The 17,728-nt window shown below is 42.7% G+C and overlaps 1 protein-coding gene across 1 annotated transcript; it reads right to left on the minus strand.

Moving 5' to 3' along the window:
* Window positions 1–8,040: 8,040 nt before the first annotated feature.
* Window positions 8,041–16,969, minus strand: ZNF831 (zinc finger protein 831). The gene is made up of 5 exons (XM_041478400.1): window positions 12,761–16,969; window positions 12,122–12,264; window positions 10,245–10,414; window positions 9,977–10,128; window positions 8,041–9,681 (listed from the first exon to the last, which is right to left on the minus strand). The coding sequence occupies exons 1-5, from the start codon at window positions 16,967–16,969 to the stop codon at window positions 8,839–8,841; spliced, it is 5,517 nt and encodes a 1,838-aa protein (XP_041334334.1). The 3' UTR covers window positions 8,041–8,838.
* Between the last annotated feature and the right edge of the window lie 759 nt (window positions 16,970–17,728).

Genomic DNA, 17,728 nt, shown 5'->3' on the forward strand with positions numbered 1-17,728 from the left:
TAGTAGAAATGAGACTGGGTACATCCAATTTGCTGTAAATTTGTCACCTGAACTGCTGGAGTCTGAGCTGCATTGGTAAAATGAAGATATTGGCAGTTGCACCTTTCCAACACACTAAGAACTTTTCATAGAGGAAGGATTTCTGTGCAGCCCCGAGGAGATGAGATCTGTTAGCTCCTTTCAGTCTGAAAATCTTTCCATGCACATTTGTTTGCAGCTCACACCCTCTTTGGCCAGAGCTTAGAGGAAAATACAATATTAAATTTACTATGTTGGTAAAACATCATTAGAAAAGTTGGTAACAGGAGTTTTCACTAAATCAGGATATGGAAGTTTTGTAAACCTGCTTTCTGCATTCATCTCAAACACCAGCACATGCCAGCACGAGGAACAACCTGAGGCATTATGGGATCTGCAGCTTTTAGTGGAAGAACAAGTCTTATTTTCATTGACCACAACCTTTGTGCTTGCCAGGGTCACACAGCCCTGCAGACCAGCATTGATAAAGTATGAATTTTTATGGATCAATCTTATGATCAATTAATTTAGTTGGAGAATTCAAATCCTTTTAATCTGTTGCAAAACTATTAGGATTTCATTGGTTTTAGGAGTTCTTTACATTCCTGGGTTGTTTTTTTTTTGCAGAATAGCACATGATTTCCCACAACAACAGAAAAAAAAAGACTCATAGGCTGAGGATCCCTTAAAGCCATTTACTGTGCTCTGTATTATTTTTTTTATTTTGGACTTGATTGTGTATAATGCAGAGTTGTGGTCTGTTTTAAGTTGTGCTGTACTGTGAAACCTTTGTCTCCCAGATGATGTTAATTCTCCCTGCATCCCATAATTGTGATTTCTCACTTGGGGGGAAGGGAGAGTACCTGTGAATACATTCCAGTTCTGTAAGGCTTCCCTTAGGAACGCTGCTGGAACGCCAGCCCTGAGCCTTCCCAGAAGAATGTGGGATGAATTTAACTTTTCAGGGGACAAAGATATTTAAAGCAATACAAGCTATGTAAAGAACTTAGGGATAGTCAACTAAATAGTTTTGTGTTGACTCCAGCTCTCTTATTGTCACGCAGTGATCAAGGGGGGCAATATTCATGTGAGGACACGTGAAAAAATGGCTCTTTTCCTTTGTATATTTTAGGGGTTTTTTTAGGACTTAGGGGCTTTTTTAGACTTGGCCTTACTGCAACATAGTTACTGTTGCTGCAGTCCAATCTGGAATCTTTCCATCAGAAATGCTATTTTGATCACTGACTTCTAAATGGTCCATATCTCATTGTTCTGAAATTTGTCACATCCAGAGCTTGGGAGGCGAAGTAAATCCCGTTTAATTTTAGATCAATTCTTTGCTATGCTAAACTCCAGATTTGGTTTTGTTTTGGTTTAAGATTTCTATCAATTTCTGAAGCCAGAAACATCAGGGAGTCGCAGGGGTGGGTGGCACAGTCATCTGAATGGCTCAAGTGACCTGGTGTGGGATGTGTGTCCTGCTAAGACATGCTGTGTTACCCCACAGGCAATGTCTGCAGGTGCTCTGGAGCCTCCCTGCAGGGATCCATGGCAGGCTGTGTCTGCAGCCCTGGGCAGCCGATTCCAGCTGCACTGGGCACCCCTCAGGGGACAGCAAACTGTGCCAAAGGGATTGAGGTGTATGAGTGTCACCTGTGGCACCACGCCAGTTCATGTTAAAGGTCCAGCATGTCCAGAACAGCAGTGGTGGTTCTTAACTACTTGTTTAACCCCAAACAAGACCTGGAACTGTATTGGTACCCAGCAATAGGAATGTGCTGTTTTCAGCCTCCCAGGAATATCCAGAGCTTTCAGCATTCTCAAAGGCCACTGTGATGACATGACAGGGGAGGGAAGGTGTCCTCTCCCTAGGGCAGGTGTCCCCTCCCCAGCTGCTGCGGGGACAGGTCAGGGCTGTAATTGTTGGTGGTTCCCGCAGGTGGCTCCCGCTGCCCGGGGCTGCCGGCAGCAGCTCCGGGAGCAGCGCTGGTGTCACATCGCTTCTGTCACATCGCTGAGTGTCAGCGTTCCAAAGGGCAGCGACAGAGCCCTCAGCCCGCTTCCCACGGGATAGCCAGCACCCAGGGAACACGCACTGCAGGGAAGGTATTGTGCCACGCAACTTCAAGAAGAAGCACACCAACTCTGAGAGCAAATTAATGCACACTGCGACAAGCAACGGGTAAATTTATCTAACAGGAGCAGCTGAGGGAGCTGGGGGGCTCAGCCTGGAGAGAAGGAGGCTCAGGGGGGACCTTCTGGCTCTCCACAACTCCCTGACAAGGAAGGTGCAGTGAGCTGGGGGTTGGTCTCTTCTCCCAGGTAACAAATGCCAGGACAAGAGCAAATGGCCTCAGGTTGCACCAGGGGAAGTTTAGATGGGAGCTTAGGAAAAAATTCTGCACTGAAAGGGTTGTCAAGCTTGACAAGTTGTTGAATAGACTACCCAGGAGAGTAGTGGAGTCACCATCCCTGGAAATGTGCAAAAAATATGTGGATATGGCACAAGAGGAGATGGTTTAGTGGTGAATAAGGTGGGTGGTGCTGGGTTGATGGTTGGACCTGATGACCTTAGAAGTCTTTTCCAACCTTAAGGGTTCTGTGATTCTCTGATTCTACATAAGTATTGTCAGATCTACCCTACAGACTTTCTCTTGATCCTATTGTCCAGGAGGCAAGGATAAGATTTCTCTCTTTCTGGCCCCATTTTTTGCAGTGTCATTGTAATTAAACCAAGAATGGTGAGGGTGTTTTTCTTAGAGGAGCTCTTCTTACACAATGTGTTCTTGATGAACACAAAAGGGAACATCTGGTAGACAGATTACATAGGCAATGCAACTACATTTTATAACTGATCCAGCATGGATGAATTTGCATAATGCATTAGTCACTACTGTGTGAATTAAGGTGGGGAGAAACAATGGATGCAGGCACAGAAAAGATGAGCACAGATGTTGTGAGGATTCCATGGATGACAGGAATATCCAGGGGAAGAACTGCCTGACGGCTTTCTCTGAAGACCTCCGGTGTGTAATTGTTCTGTACAGTGAGTGGCTGTGTTCTGACTTCTGTTAAATTTCCCAGAGGACTTCCTCTGGGTATTTAGAAGATGTTACTGCAGTGGAACATTCTCTGGCTGTATTTTCCTTCTTTGCACTTTAAATCTTACAGGACCTATTGTTTCCCCAAAATGTTTTACCAATTCCTTTCCTTCCTAAAGGGAGTTCTTCCTCTGAGCATTTCTAAGCAAATCCTTCATATCATATGTTACAATCAAGTTTTTCTCCTGGTTCTATTGGTACACTGCCACTGAATTTAACTGGACCACATTGGTGTAATTGAGAGCAGAAGATTGGTTCCTTTAATGTTGCTGCACAAGTAATCTGCTTCTCCGATCAGGATTTTTTTCACTGCTTGGAATTTCTTCAAATTTGTCAACATCTTCAGGGTAAGGAGGTTCTTCCAGTTCTAATACCACCTGAATTCTTTTTGAAGCACAGAACATGTTTCCACAGGCATGCTATTAATTATGGATATTTCCCTAATTCCACTTCTGTGAATATTGTCCAACAGTCACATCTGCCTATCCACATCTGGTACAAATAAAAAAAGGTTTGGTGTTTTCCATATCAAACTTGTAATAATGACCATTTTGCTTTTGTTCTTATTTTTAAATCAAAGTTTGTAAATCCTTTTTCACATAATCTCTTAAGCCTTATAATATTGGGCAGGGTGAGGCAGTTTTCTTATGCCTTATTTTGCTGTATTTACTTTCTTGCTTCTGGACAACCAGTGATTTGAGGTCTGAGACTTTTGTATAATTTTCCTTTTCAACATTTTCTCCTTTTGGAGCTAAAATAACCCATACATAACTAGACACAAAAAAGTTATACAAAACTTTTTCATAAGTGGGATGGGTTGGAACACCAAGCATCGTGGGCTGCAGAGGCTGTGATGGCTTTTTGTGTCTTACATTTGAGGAGCTCAATGCAAATGATTCCCTGTGAGCAAAGGGAGCATTAAAAGGCATTGTGGAGCTAATGGTCGAATTACTTTTTAAGGAGTGTAATTTTACCTGTTCCTCCTCCCAGCCAAGACACAAACGTGTATGTGCACAGAACCCTCTGAACTGCTGCTTCTGCCAATCTCCTAATTGCATTTGTACGTACAAGTTTGGAGATTTGAGGTAACTGTTACAGTCCTGGCTCAGCTTCCCAGTGAAGTATTGCTCTTCTCAGACTGTGGTTTCCTAACACAGGTGGGAACAACCCTGGCTCCCTTTTCCCCATGTAGTTGCTCACCTCAGTTGCTGCCAAAGCATGTTACAGAAATAAATTTTGATTTTTTTTTTCTTTCTATTAACCATTTTGATAGCGAGGAGGAAATCTCTGTAATGGGTTCTTTTTACAGAGGAGAAAGGACAGCAGCTCAGCTGAGTGAGCCTGTCATACTCCCAGCGGTGTGTTTGAGACAGAATGTTTAATTTGGGCATGTGCAATGAAATAAGATGTTTTCAAGAAAAATCTGACCGTGATATGTATGATACATAATGATAAATCATAGGTTTTTAGATACAAACACTGATTATAGCTCTATCAAAGTAAAAAGAGTGGGGGAGCTGTTATGTGACTTAAATTTTGCCCTGTGAATACCCCTGTAATGTATAAGAGGCTTTGCTTTGCAGAGGTTAAGTGTAAAGCAGAAAGTGTAATTGAAGCCTGACTCCACCAAGGCTTAACTGTCTGTGCTGGTCCAGAATGCCTGACCTGAGCAGCAGAACCTGAGTGGCCATCACAGTCAGCTGGAAAACAAGACCACAGGAGGTTATGAAACAGCTCCCATGGCTCTCATCCAATCCTCCTTTTGTTAATGGCATAAGAATCTTTGAAAAGAATCAGTCTAATATATCCCAACTAGCTCACTCTGAAACACTTCCAGTCCTGGCTGGATTAAGAACATGCTCCTGGTGCTGTACTCAGCACTGCTTGTTTTGTCAATCAGTGAATCAAAAACAGGAGGCAGATGCACGTGCACAAACCTTGTGATGCTTAAAAAATGGATTAGAGATTAATGAATTGACTCTTTTAGAATCACCTTGTTTAGCACTGGGTTTTGAACCCTGACAATCATTAGGGACAGGTAATGGGACTTTTATAGTGAGGGTTTTAAAGCTAAAATAGTCTGTACATCCATGGCACAAGAATTCTCTGACTACTTTGCAAAGCACCCACAAATTTGTTCAAGTGAGTTCATCCCTTGTTTAACTGGCTCTTGCCCCTCTAAACCTCAAGCATTACATAAATGCAGAACATATTCAGGCAGTTGTCATGTGTAGTCAATAGGTACCTTGACTGCGAGAAAGAAAACCACTTTTTTATGTTTAAGTACTTAAGAGGATGGCTTATAACCAAACTGTGGTAACATTACAGCTCCCTGGAAGACACAGCCTCTAAGTGCTTCTACGTGACATTTATCCAGTTCCACCAGGACACTTTAAATCAGCTGTAAAAATCTCAAAGTATCTTAAAGTCTAAAAAAAAAAACCCCAGTATTGACCCTTTCATCCATATGACTCATGGAATGCTGTTAGTAAATGAAAAATACAGGTCAGAAGTCTTAATCTGTGGCCATAATACCACACAAATCCTTAAGGTAAAATTAATGGTTTAACAAAGCTGCTTAACAACAGGAAAACTAACACAATATAAACACTGATGAATGGCAACAAATTTGGTAGTGCAAATAAAGCTTAGGCAGGTTCCAAAACCAGGTTTAGGGTGTGTACTGCTCCCTGTGTGTGTCAGCAGGGCATATACTGAAGCACTAAATATATTAGGAATTGTGTTTTGGGGAAGATCAAACAAGTCAAACAAGATTTGATGGGTAAAATAGGACTGGAAAGAAAGCCTGTTCCAGCCCCAAATAACATGATGCTGTATTGGGTTTGTGTGGCAAGGTTTTGGTAGTGGGGGACTGCAGGGGTGGCTTCTGTGAAAAGCTGCTGGAAGTTTCCCCTACAGAGCCAGTTCCAGCAGCTCCAAGCCAGAACTTTTATTCAAGGTATATCTTTGTATTTGCTGGGGATTTCAGGCTTGCCCTGGTTGGTTCACACCGCTCTCACCCACCTTTGTGTAAGAGTTGGGGTTTTCCAGGCAGATCAGTGAAGTATCAGCATTTAATGAGATCTACTAGAAAAGTCTGAAACAATAAGAAAAAATATGTTCCCAGTTAAAGAGGCAAAATCTGAAACATCCTCTAATTTGCATCTGCCTGGCTAGATGCAGGTGTTGAATGTAGACCTTATTAGTAATCAGCATTCCTTATTAATTTGCTTCCTTTACTGGAAGGAGGATAAAGTTGATGAGGTGCATTCATGTGCAAAGGAATTTCAGCTTTGCTTATAGCAAAGAGATGATCCATCAGAACTGCTGCTGGCTTTGGAGGAGAAGGAAACAGATTTTTCCCTCTGTGCCTGGTGCCCTCCTGTGGTTTTTATGTTCAGCTACTTGGGAGTGAATTAAACATATCAGTGGCTGATTCTTGTGCTGTGGAAAAGGTACAGAAGAGTTTGCCTGTTTAGTCTTTTCTGTGAGTACAGTGTGTTCTGGAAAGCTGGAATAGAGTTTTCCATACAGCCAGTTGGATTTGGATGTGCAGACTCCCTGAGGTCCCGAGCTTAGACCAGACCATTTCTGCCAGTCCTCACACACTGGTGAACCTGACTCAGACCTGACTCAGACCTGGCTGCTCCAGGGGCTGTTGTGGCTAAAAGGATTTGTGCTGGAGTCACTGCCTTCTGCAGTGATCCTGTTAAAATGCCACCATGGATCTAGTGGCACTTTTAAAGAACTAATATTAGGTTAAATTGTTACACAAGATAGGGAACTAAAATGTCAAGGATTACTTCTGTCAGGAAATGGAGTTTAAAATTTACTTTCCCAGCTACCTTAACCTTGTCCCATTTTTCTTCCAGCTACACCTGCAGAATGACAAAGAAATTTCTGTACTTCGTGCTGTAAAATCCATGCAGGATAAAAGTTTCTTTGCACAGCACTTCTGAGTCTGTCATTAGACTATTTCTGAATTACTGATCTAGAAATTCCACTTCAAAATACATCATTTAGCCACAAACATTATGCCAAAAAACCTTATATAGAATATTCCTTACATGTCCATGTATTATAATAATTAGCTCTTGCACAAGCAAGAGGTGAAAATTGTTGCTGTGGAGGTGCTGGTGGGGTTTGGTGCAGTGATTTTTGTCCTGTGTTTATAAAGGTGCTTGGCCAACAGCATTGCTAGGAACACTGATCTGAGGATCTCTATAAGCTTTGTGTTTCTTCTTCTCCTGCTGTTCCTACAAATTCAGAATCCAGCTGTAGCTTTGAGTGATTCCATCAGAAAAAAAATTCCATAACTTTGAATGGCTCAATATTGTGTGAGTATTGATGGTTCCTCCCTTTCTTTTCCTCTTTTTCTTCCCAAATTCTATTTGTGTACTTCTTTGAATTCACTTTATTTAAATTCATTGCACCTGGGAGTCACCCAATACCAGTTTGTCTGTGAGCACAAATACTGAGCAAGATAAAGGATAAATGTGAAGCTCTGTTTTGACAACCTCAAGCCTTGTCACATTTGTAGGGCATCCAAACACACAGAAATTGCACAGGACTTGGCATGTGGTTTATCTCTCTGAGCTGTCTGGACATTTTTTACACATACACATATATTTTTTTCAGATAATTTGTACTAAATTTCTTTGTATGATCTGTTCAATCTTTTACCTAAGCATGACTAAAAAGCAACTCCAAATATCCCATGGAGGTTAATCCATTAATCCCTATGTGTGAATCAGAATACAAGAACAGGAGAAGTACAGAATTTTACTATAATGTAGAAGTGGAATGTTTTTAGTGTTTATCAGTTTAATCAAGCAAGTGAACACACTTGGTCAAATTGAAATATATAATTATTTATTCACATAGAAACCAGTAAATTTTAAAGTTTTTAGCACAAAACTTGTTAAAAAAAAGAAAACAAGCTATGCCATATAGCTTCTTTACCCTCCATAAAATGGCATCATTGCAGTTAAAATTACAATAAGAATGAAACATTCCAGACATCAGTTGGAACACAATGTGACAGATATAATGAGAAAATTCTTGTCAAAAATTTTAACACAAGGAAATACCAATAGCTAACACCCATATTATCCACCTAAAAATCAAGAATATTTGAGTAGATCTTGGCATAAAAGGCACAAAACACAAAGCAAAGCATGCTTGTGTCATTTCTCACACAGAAGCATTGACATTTGTGCAACATGGAAAAAGACCAGCATTTTTTCCAGATTCTTTCAATATCACAGATACTTAGGGAACATATCTTCCCCTTAATGCCAGCGTGTCACTCCCAGTACAGAGGCAGTGACTCCAAAAACAGGAATATAGAGAAGGGAACCCATCTGAACCCTTCCAGGAAATCTGAGCTGAGGAAGCTGCTGCAGCTGTATTGTTGAAGTAACCCAATCCACTGCAGGCTTGGAGTAACACACCCACGGGCAGGCAGCACTTGTGGGAATTCTGAGACTGGCAGGAACGTGAACAATGCTGGAAACCTGTCAGGAGCACAGGGCTGCCTCTTGCACGATGCCAGCCTCAAATGAGCATTTTTAAAAAAAAGGTTGAGTCCTTGAAAGGAAGGGCTCTTCCAAAGAGGGTGTTGCCTCTGGCACAGAGGAATGGCTTTGCTGATGTGAAGGTGTTTCAGAACTATGGAACAAAGATCCCTGGCATTTCCAGGCTGGCACACAAGCCCTGGCTATATTTCTATAACCAGCCTGTCCTCATCATCACTGCTCGTGTCATCATATTCCACCCTTGTTTGTTTCCTCATCATCTCTAAACCTCTCTTTTTGTATGTCTTGGGGGGTGTTGCAGAGTAACTCTTGAACTCAGGGGATCTGAGAGTCACTGGGGGCTTTTTTAAGGTAGCAGTAGCAGTTCCATGTGGCCTTCCATAGGGATTAGGCTGCAGGCAGGATCTGTTCTTGTCGTGCAGCTCCAGGAGATGCTGAGCTAAGTTTGCCCTCTGTGAGTGTTCCCTGCTGGGTAACTGAGCCCTCGTGACTGTCTCAGGAACAGACTCCGCTTGGGATCCAAACAAACGTGAACATCCTGGCTGGGAACTGGGAGCTGAGTTTTCTGGGGGAGGTGAATGTGTGTTTTCTTCACTCGGAGCTTTCTCCCTTCCAGCGGCCTGGATCACCGGCTCTGATATTCCAAATATTTGGCTCTCTGACACTACCCTCAATACATTTTCCTGGCTTCCTCCTGGATGTAAGGAAAGAGGAGCAGCAGCCTCTGGGTTTGTGCTGTCAGGTTGGTCACCTGTGCCTGTGTTTGTAAACTCAGGACAAGACCCAAAGGAAGCTGCCAAGGGGTCGCTCCGAAGGCTTGGTCGGGATTGCCCAGGCAGGGATGGCTGCAGCACGAGGGGCTGTGTCACCCAGCAGCAAATGGCCACGTCCCTGCTGAACTCCTGCAGGGATGTGTCAGCTCTGGAGGAAAAGGAATGAGCTGTCACAGCTATTCCCAGAGGAGCTGTAATGTTCTGGACAGAGGCGTTTGTTCTTGGGTGTTCCCTGATTTGCCCAGAAATGTCCTGTAGGAATTAGGAGAGGAAAAGACTTACACATAAAGTTTTCAGTCCAGAGCAATTTCATCCAAAGGATTCAAGTTTAATCGTTATTTTAGCTAATTCTAACATTGGTAAATTTTCATTTTATTTTAACCCCCCAAAATACCTTTAACTCATTTTAAAACCTTTTAACCAAAATCTGTGCTACAAAATAGTTTCAACTTCAACTTTAAAACAGCTAAATATAATTCAGGTTTTAATTAACACTTATTTTTTCTGTTAATAAAAAATAATACAAGAATTAAGGTACAATACTTACTTTTTTATCCCTTTTGTCTTTTTGTTTAACATGGTTTAGGTTTTCAGTATGGGAAGATATTCCTGAGTTATTCTTTGCTTCTTTTTTCCTTCTGCAAAGTTGTTTGTCTGAAGTGGAATATAATGTGTCTTTTTGCTGGTGTAGATAATTTTCTATAGAGAAGAGGTTGGATAAACTTTGATTTTTATCACCACTCATGCTTGAACTTGTCACATTTCTCATTACATCACTGAAATAATATTTTCACACAAATATTCCAAATACTTACCTTGCATCTTGGACTGAGGAGGATGGCACTTCTTATGCTTATTAAATCTGGGAGGTTGGGATGAGCAGCCCTTTCTCACAGCATCCAGAACTCTGTTGGGAAAACAGGGCCTCTTGCTCAGCCGGTTCATTTTCAGCTGAGCAAATCCATGGATGTGCCTCCCTCTGTACCTGCAGTGCCAGGGGCATTGAGGAGATAAACAAATACGGGAGATGTAGGAGCAGCCAGAGGAGAATAACACCACCTCATCAGGTGCAATAAAGTCTAACAGCAATTTATTACTGGGAAGTAGATGCTTGTTTATGTCAACTCAAAAACAAAAGCTGGATTTTAGGCAAGAGACCCACAATTATTTTATTATCTTTTTTTCTCTGTAGGATTCAGTAAATCCTTGATTTTCTAAGAGAAAAGGATTAAGGAATAACAGATCATTTTTCTTATATCTGGAATTTTAAAACAATATACTTCACAAAGACTTGAACCACACAGGAATCACCTGAGGCTGTGTGGTTGTTGGGTTTTCACTTCTTGAGTGCTACCTGCTCATTATCACTAAGGGACAACATAAGGATTTTGGTTATTTAGCAAACCCACACTGAATAATCCAACTCTGCTTTACTTTCTTCTCTGAATGAGTGACACTAAAGTCCCATCCCTAAATCAATAGACTGTCACTATCCACAGAGCAAGATGTAAATCTTAAAGGATGAACTTATTCAGGTGTTTGGTGTATTAGAAAATTAAATTACATTTGGTGGTTACCAGCTGGGCCAGTTACCTACTAATAGGCATGACCTGAGCTTTCAGGACACCATACTTAATTAAATCCCTGTGCTTATTTGATACAAATAAATTTGATATAAACCAATTCTGAGACTAGCAGGGGAAAAAAACACAACAACAAAATAGCACCTGAAAATCAAACCAGAAAAAAGTCCCAGAAGACTGTCACTCAGCTGGGTGACATAGACCTGAGTCTTCTATTTCTGTTCTTATGACCCTTCAAAATCGCAGTGCTGTTTGCTGAGCTGGACACGGTGATTAAGTTACTGACACTGATTTGTCCAGAGGGAGTCACTCTGTCTGATTTTGGTCATGAAATAAAGAGGGATGTGTGCACACAATATGTGTTCCTTACTGAAGCAATTCATCAGGCATCCTGCTGCCCCACACTCCTAAAAGATTCGAGGGTAAATGTTCCACTGATATGAATTCCCATTGAAAGGGGTAGCTGTGCTGATTGAGACAATGTGCCCTTGATAGTTTCATGCTCGAATTCTTCCTGCTTTTTTATTTAAACCAAATGATCCTTTGAACTACAGATGGTTCTGTTAGTTGGTGTTAAACTTGATATTTATTGTGCTGCCTTCTCTGGTGAATACCAGCTCAGGATATGGATCTTCCAAGGACAAAGGGTCTCACGCACTGCTCTGAGCTGGGACAGGATTAAAAACAGAACCATTGTGGCCCCCTTCAAACACAAGTAAATGCTGACAATTTTGACAGATAAGAGTAATTTCTAAATCATAGAGAGAGTCAACTGACCAGGCATCATCTTTCTGTGGGATATGTCTGGTTTGCTTAGAAAAGTCTGTTCCTAATAGTAAACAACATATTGATATTTTTATAGTTTACTTTTGGGGCCCTGCTGTGGTACAAGTACAGCTCTTTCTGAGAGATTTATCTTTTTTCCCCCCAGTTTTGATAAGGTTGAATTTTGGGCATGACTTTTTATTTTCTGTGGAGTTTTTACACACGTTACAACAAATTTATATCAATATATTATTATATATTATTATATTATATTGTATTACATTATATTATATTATATATATTTAGGGGGTATATATAGTGAACCTGAAAGCCATACTCCTTACCATTTAGGGGTGACTTTAATCCTTTTCTGTTTGTGGCTCCTCTTGAGTTTATTTGTTGAGAGTTTTTCCTTTTTGCAAACTACTGTTTTCTTCTTTTGCTCTGAAATATTTTTGAAAGAACCACCAGGAACATCTGAGCTTAACTGTTGAGAATATTGGGAAAAATCAAGTACATGAAAACTGTGAATTACACTGACGGAGAAGCTGGAAATCTGTGCACTTTTTAAATAGCACTGAACAGTAGCACAACTCTGTGTTTGAGTCCTACTCTAAGTCAAATACTCATTTAGAATGAAAACAGATGCTATTAGAGAAAAATATTAAAAAATCCCCATAAAGGGGAAAAAACCAAGAAATAGAAATTCACTCTTCTCACTATCAGCACTCTGAAAATTGAAAGAAACTTAAATATTCACACAGAAATATATCTTTCTGATGCATCAAATATAGACTTATAGATAGACTTATCAAATATAGACTTATCTTATAAAAATATAAATTGTAAATTCTGTATCAGCAAATGCTTATAAATGTCCATAAATACACTTCTGATAATTATTTAATTTTCCTAATAAGAGGGTGGAGGTGGGCTGTCAGCCAACACCCTCTTGACAAAGCAAGCAGAATTATTAATATTACCTCCTGCATCTGGTGCCCTTTAGAAAAGGATGAAACCAACGTTTTCAAGCTTGTGTTTGTTAAGCCATATGCCACAGTCTTGCCAATATTTCTCATTTTGAAAATGGAGATGTCGTATTTGGACAGGGTGCATTCCCTGCTGGGTTCCCTGTGCCAGGGGGGCATGGAGGGGTGGGCAGAGGCTGCATTGCCACCCTGCTCCGAGGGCAGAGGGAGGCTCCTGCTCAGACAGCACCAGGTCAGCCGGGGCTCGGCACTCAGCGATGGGAAGGTGCTCTTGGAGCCTGGCACTGTAGAAGTGCCAGAGCAGCTGTTCCTGTTAGAGTGGGGCAGCACTGGGAATCCTTTACAGTGAGTGCTGAGAGTGTGGCAGTAGAAAGTGCCAAAAGAATGGCAAAAATAAGTGGGGTTGTCTCTTGAGCTCTGGGAATGCTGCAGATCCTGCAGTGGTGCTGGGGTGTCCTTCAGGATGCGTGCACTTCCCTCTCTGTCCCATCCCAGGATTGTTGGATCTGCACCTTTGCTAGAAACTGATGTCTTTATCAAAGAGTCGCTTCCTGAGCAAAGGTGGGGTAAAGCCTTCCTCTCATCTTTGATGTCAGCAGATATGAAAAAGCCACTTGTATACACAGAAGTAAAGCAGATTTTTGTCTTTGGAGTCTGTATAGAGCAAGTACTTTTACTCATCCACTTCTCTTCTGTTTGCCTTTGATAATTTAATTTATTTTTGTTCTGTTTGTTTTTCCAATCCTCTCTTGCAATATCCTGCTGCTTGAAGCTTTGGTTATGAAAGGTGTTCTCTGCTGTGGTTAAGATATTTGTGGTTTCTGAGCTGACTGGTGAACAGAATCCTGGAGTTTTCCAGTTTGTGTGAAGATTCCATTGATTTTCTCCTTTGCCAGTCTTTTGTCTCACTTCAGATTTTAAAGGGGACCAAACCACATCACTGGAATGAGAATGGAGGGACAAGCTGCTGGAAGAACAGGGTGGGATGGTTAAGGAGTCTGTCACAGGTGTGCCAGGTGTCATCTCCTGTTCAGATTGAAGCAAAGGTGACAGATTTGAAGCTCTCTTGTCCTGGGGCAATTTAAGGATATATTTTGGAGAGAAGGCATTTTGTTGTGGGACTGGACTTAAAGAATCAGATTGCAGATGATGGCTTTTAGAAGACACATCCACGGCATTGTCACTGGGAAGTGGCACTTTTGCTCCTGTTTTTACAAGACACGTTTTGTCATCTCCATCTCTTGCATTGTGCAAAGCAAAAGAGTTGGAATCACTTCCCCTTAATTCAGACCCTAAAAATCCCACCAGTGAAGCTTTTGGGATACCTGCAGGATGTGAAAGAAGGTTGATGTCACAGTAATTGAGAGCTTGTGTGGTAAGTTTGATTGTTTTCTTGTATTCCACATTCTCGGTACCTCCAGTGGCTTCATTAATTCCTGTGCTTGATTTTTGCTCCTCTGCTTTAGTGGAGAATTTCCCGGGAGCTGTGGGAAGACACTGAGTGCCAGAGCAATGGCCTCTCTCTACTTCACTTGCTGCAGTGGTTTCACTACTGGGACTAGGGCAGGGCACTGAAATCACATTTTGTGTCTTTTCTACTTCGAATTTCAGCTTTTTCCTTTCTGATGGCAGAGTCTGGGATTTCCCTGCAGTTTCTCTGCTGTTGCGAGGGACCCAAGGGGGCATCAGGCCATGCTGGCCACTTTCCTTAGTCCTGTGATGGTTCCCATAATAGTGTGAAGTGCTTTTACAATCTAACTCAAATGCACTGGATTCTTTCCCAGGGCCTGGTTTCTCCCAGTTTCTACTCTGTACTGGCAAGCACTCCTCATTCCTCCCGTGGCTGCTCAGCTGACACTCAGGATTTTGAAGCCTGAGCTCACCAGTGCTTGGAGCCAGCAGTGTGCTGCTGCCAGCTGTGCATTTCTCTGTGTCACTGCCACTGAGCTCTGGGGAAGTTTGGCTGGTTGCAGCTCCTGCAGTTACAGAATGTGATGTCTCCATTAGGTTGGACACTCTGTCTGCAGTTTCCTCAGAGGACACATTCTGCAGAACACAATTACCATCAGCAGACATTCCCAATTTACCCATGGTTGAAGCTGCTGTCGCAAGGGAGGAAGGACTGTCAGTTGCAGAGCTCCTGACATCTCTTTCCTCAGTTATTTCGGTGCTGCTGGCTGATTCCCTTGAATTAGGATTCAAGCTTGTAATATCTGTAATCTTATTCTCTCTTTGTTTCATTTTCTTGGCATTTTGACTGCTTTTCATTTTTTGGTAGATTTTCTTAAACGTTTCATCTCCATACATTTGCCATTTTTCTTGAGAAAACATCTTCAGCTTCCTTTGATTGTGTTTCTTATTTTTAGCACTGATTACTTCTCCGGCCCCAAGCTTTTTAGTCCCTTTCAGCTCCTCTGACAGAGAAGGATGATCAGCCACATGACTTAGGGGCAAATCATCCACTGCTGTTTGTCGGACTAGAGCTCGGGGATGGCTATTAGGGAAATCCACTGAACTGGCAGTGAGATCGTTGCTAGGCAGCAAACCAGCAGTGCCTGTGTTTACAGAGTGCTTAGTAAGAGAAAGTGGTTTTGAGCATCCTGCTTTGTCATGCACCATCCTCGCTCCCTCCACAACAGGCAAGGAGTTGCTCCGAGTAACAGGCACAGTGTCGATTGTTGTGGAGAACTGGGTGGGAACTGAATGGAAAAACATTGGCTTGCATTTCTCCAGGGGTGCAAAGGTAGATTTTGCTGAACAAAGAGAAAGATTCTTTTTCCTATTTACATCACAAGTTCTGATATCAAAATGGAAAGAGTCTTTATATGTGTAAGGCATTGGAAGGTCAATGCTTCCCTGTTTAGAAAGGACAGTTTTTCTGGGCCTGACATTGTCTAACTGGGTGTCATCCACCACACTTTTGTTGTGAGAAATAAGCTTTGAGATGTGTTCTTCCAGCCTCTTTTTCTCTAGCATCGAGGCTGTAGCTTTATCAGCTGCCTCTGGTTTTGCAGTGCTTCTGGAGGCACACCTTGGGCTGCTGAAGGCGGTTTCACTTTCCAGTTCCGTGCTGTGCTCGTGGAGACTGTGCAAGGGGCTGGACGATGACATCTGCTGCTCTGTGCTGTCGGAACGCGACAGATAGCCCGAGTCAGTGCTCTCACACTTCTTCAGCTTGCAGTCCAAGGGTTTGTAATCCCACTGCTTCTCTGAAGATGTTGCCTGCTGCCTTTGCAGCTGAATGTGCTTATTGGCAGTCGGAGTTCTTTGCTCCTGCATCTTCTTTCTCAGACACGGACCATTTGGCAAAGCTCCTGGAGATGGTAAACTTTGAGGCTCTCTTTCAGGAACCCCCTGATTAGCCTTTGAACTCAACAATTGATTTGTTGCTTCTTGATTTTCTGAAGTAGCTGATGAGGAGCTTGTTGCTGGCAGTGAGAGCTCGTGAGGTCTCTTAGTGTCTGTTGCTGCACTGGTCTCTGAACTGGGCTGTTTGATTTGTATCCCCTGGTCTTCACTGCTGCTACTCAAGACATTGCTGCCTTGGGGAGAGGTGGTGCTCTCTGCTGATCTCTCATTTTGCTCTGGTCCCCCAGTGATGTCAGAGTCTGAGGGCAGCCTGGTGTTGTTGACGTGTGTTTGAGTTCTCCTGTGTTTATACAAGTTGCTCTGAGTTTTAAACGCAATGCCACAAGTGGTGCATGGAAAGGGCCTCTCTCCCGTGTGAGAGCGAATGTGTTTCTCAAGGACACTTGGCTTCAAACAATCTCGTCCACAGTGTTTGCAGATGTATTTCCCAGATTTTTTTGATTTTCCCGGGCTTCCAATAGCTGATTTTACACAAGAACTTGGCGACGACAAAACTGGTAAAGTGCTGACTATGCTCAAGGTCAGACTCTGCCCAAGCTGTTTCTGGAAAAGCGGCTGAGGCTGCTCCGTGCCTTCCGGAGGAACGAGCGGCTTGAGGATGAGGGGGACGCTGCTGCCGTCGAGGTGGACGCAGCTCCTGCCGGCCACCAAGGGCCCGTGGGGCTGGAAGCAGCCTGGCTGGACGGGCTGGAGCAGCGGGATCGTCAGGGCCTTGAGGTACAGGGGCTGGGGCAGGGCCTGTCCCCGGGCAGGCTCCGAGGAGCCCCGCGGGGCAGGGCCCGGGCCGGGGTCTGCCGGAGCAGCCGCGAGGCCTGGCGGGCTCTGGGCCTCCATGCCAGGGCCCGGCTGCCATGAGCTCACGGACCTGCCGGGAGGGAACACAGAACAGGCACCAGTCTGAGGCAGAAATAACACACATATTCCCACCCTGGGCTGAGAAAATGAGCAACTGGGAATATCACACATGCAGGCATTATAGAGACAATCATCACTTCCTTTCCCAATTAAATTGGTTCCTCTTTCATTTTTCCTCTAGGAGTTAGTTCAGTACAGTGTAAAGAACATTCAACACTGCACTTAAAACCACTCCAACAACCTACACCAAGTACCCAAAGCACTGGAAACAAATCTGAGCTTCAGATTTGCAAATGGAGGCTCTAAGCACACCAGAAATAATACAATTTTAGTTTTCTGGAACCGTATTTCCATTACATATTTATATCATGTTTTTAAATTTTGTTAACATTAACAATTTTTAACACAGAAACACAAAGCAGTTGAGGTTAAAGGGGACCTCAGGACTTCTCTAGTCCAAACACCTTCTCACAGCACAGTCAGCACCGAGGTCAGATGAGGCTGTCAGGGTGTTACCAGTCTGCTTTTGAAAACCTCTGGGGATAAAAACTGCACAGGTTTTTTGGGCAACCAATTCCAAACACAGGACATTAAACATGCCTGCATATTATCTGTGCTTCCCCAATTTAAGGGAGCTGAGGCCAAACACAATGCAAGAAGTGGTGTGAAATGAAAATGTGTGACCAAAATGAAACTCATGTCCTGTTTTACAAGTCAGATTTGAATTCATATCTGCAA

The sequence above is a fragment of the Pyrgilauda ruficollis genome, unplaced genomic scaffold (assembly GCF_017590135.1).
Source record: "Pyrgilauda ruficollis isolate IOZ18807 unplaced genomic scaffold, ASM1759013v1 scaffold45, whole genome shotgun sequence".
In the NCBI taxonomy this organism is placed as follows: Eukaryota; Metazoa; Chordata; class Aves; order Passeriformes; family Passeridae; genus Pyrgilauda; species Pyrgilauda ruficollis.

Excerpts from the sequence above, each read along its gene's own strand:
- ZNF831 (XM_041478400.1), bottom strand. The coding sequence starts at position 16,969 with ATGGAGGCCCAGAGCCCGCCAGGCCTCGCGGCTGCTCCGGCAGACCCC. Across the intron at positions 10,415-12,121 it reads ATTAAAGTCACCCCTAAATG|GTACAGAGGGAGGCACATCC; the intron begins GTAAGGAGTATG and ends CTGGCACTGCAG. Across the intron at positions 9,682-9,976 it reads AAGACAAAAGGGATAAAAAA|GACATTTCTGGGCAAATCAG; the intron begins GTAAGTATTGTA and ends TAATTCCTACAG.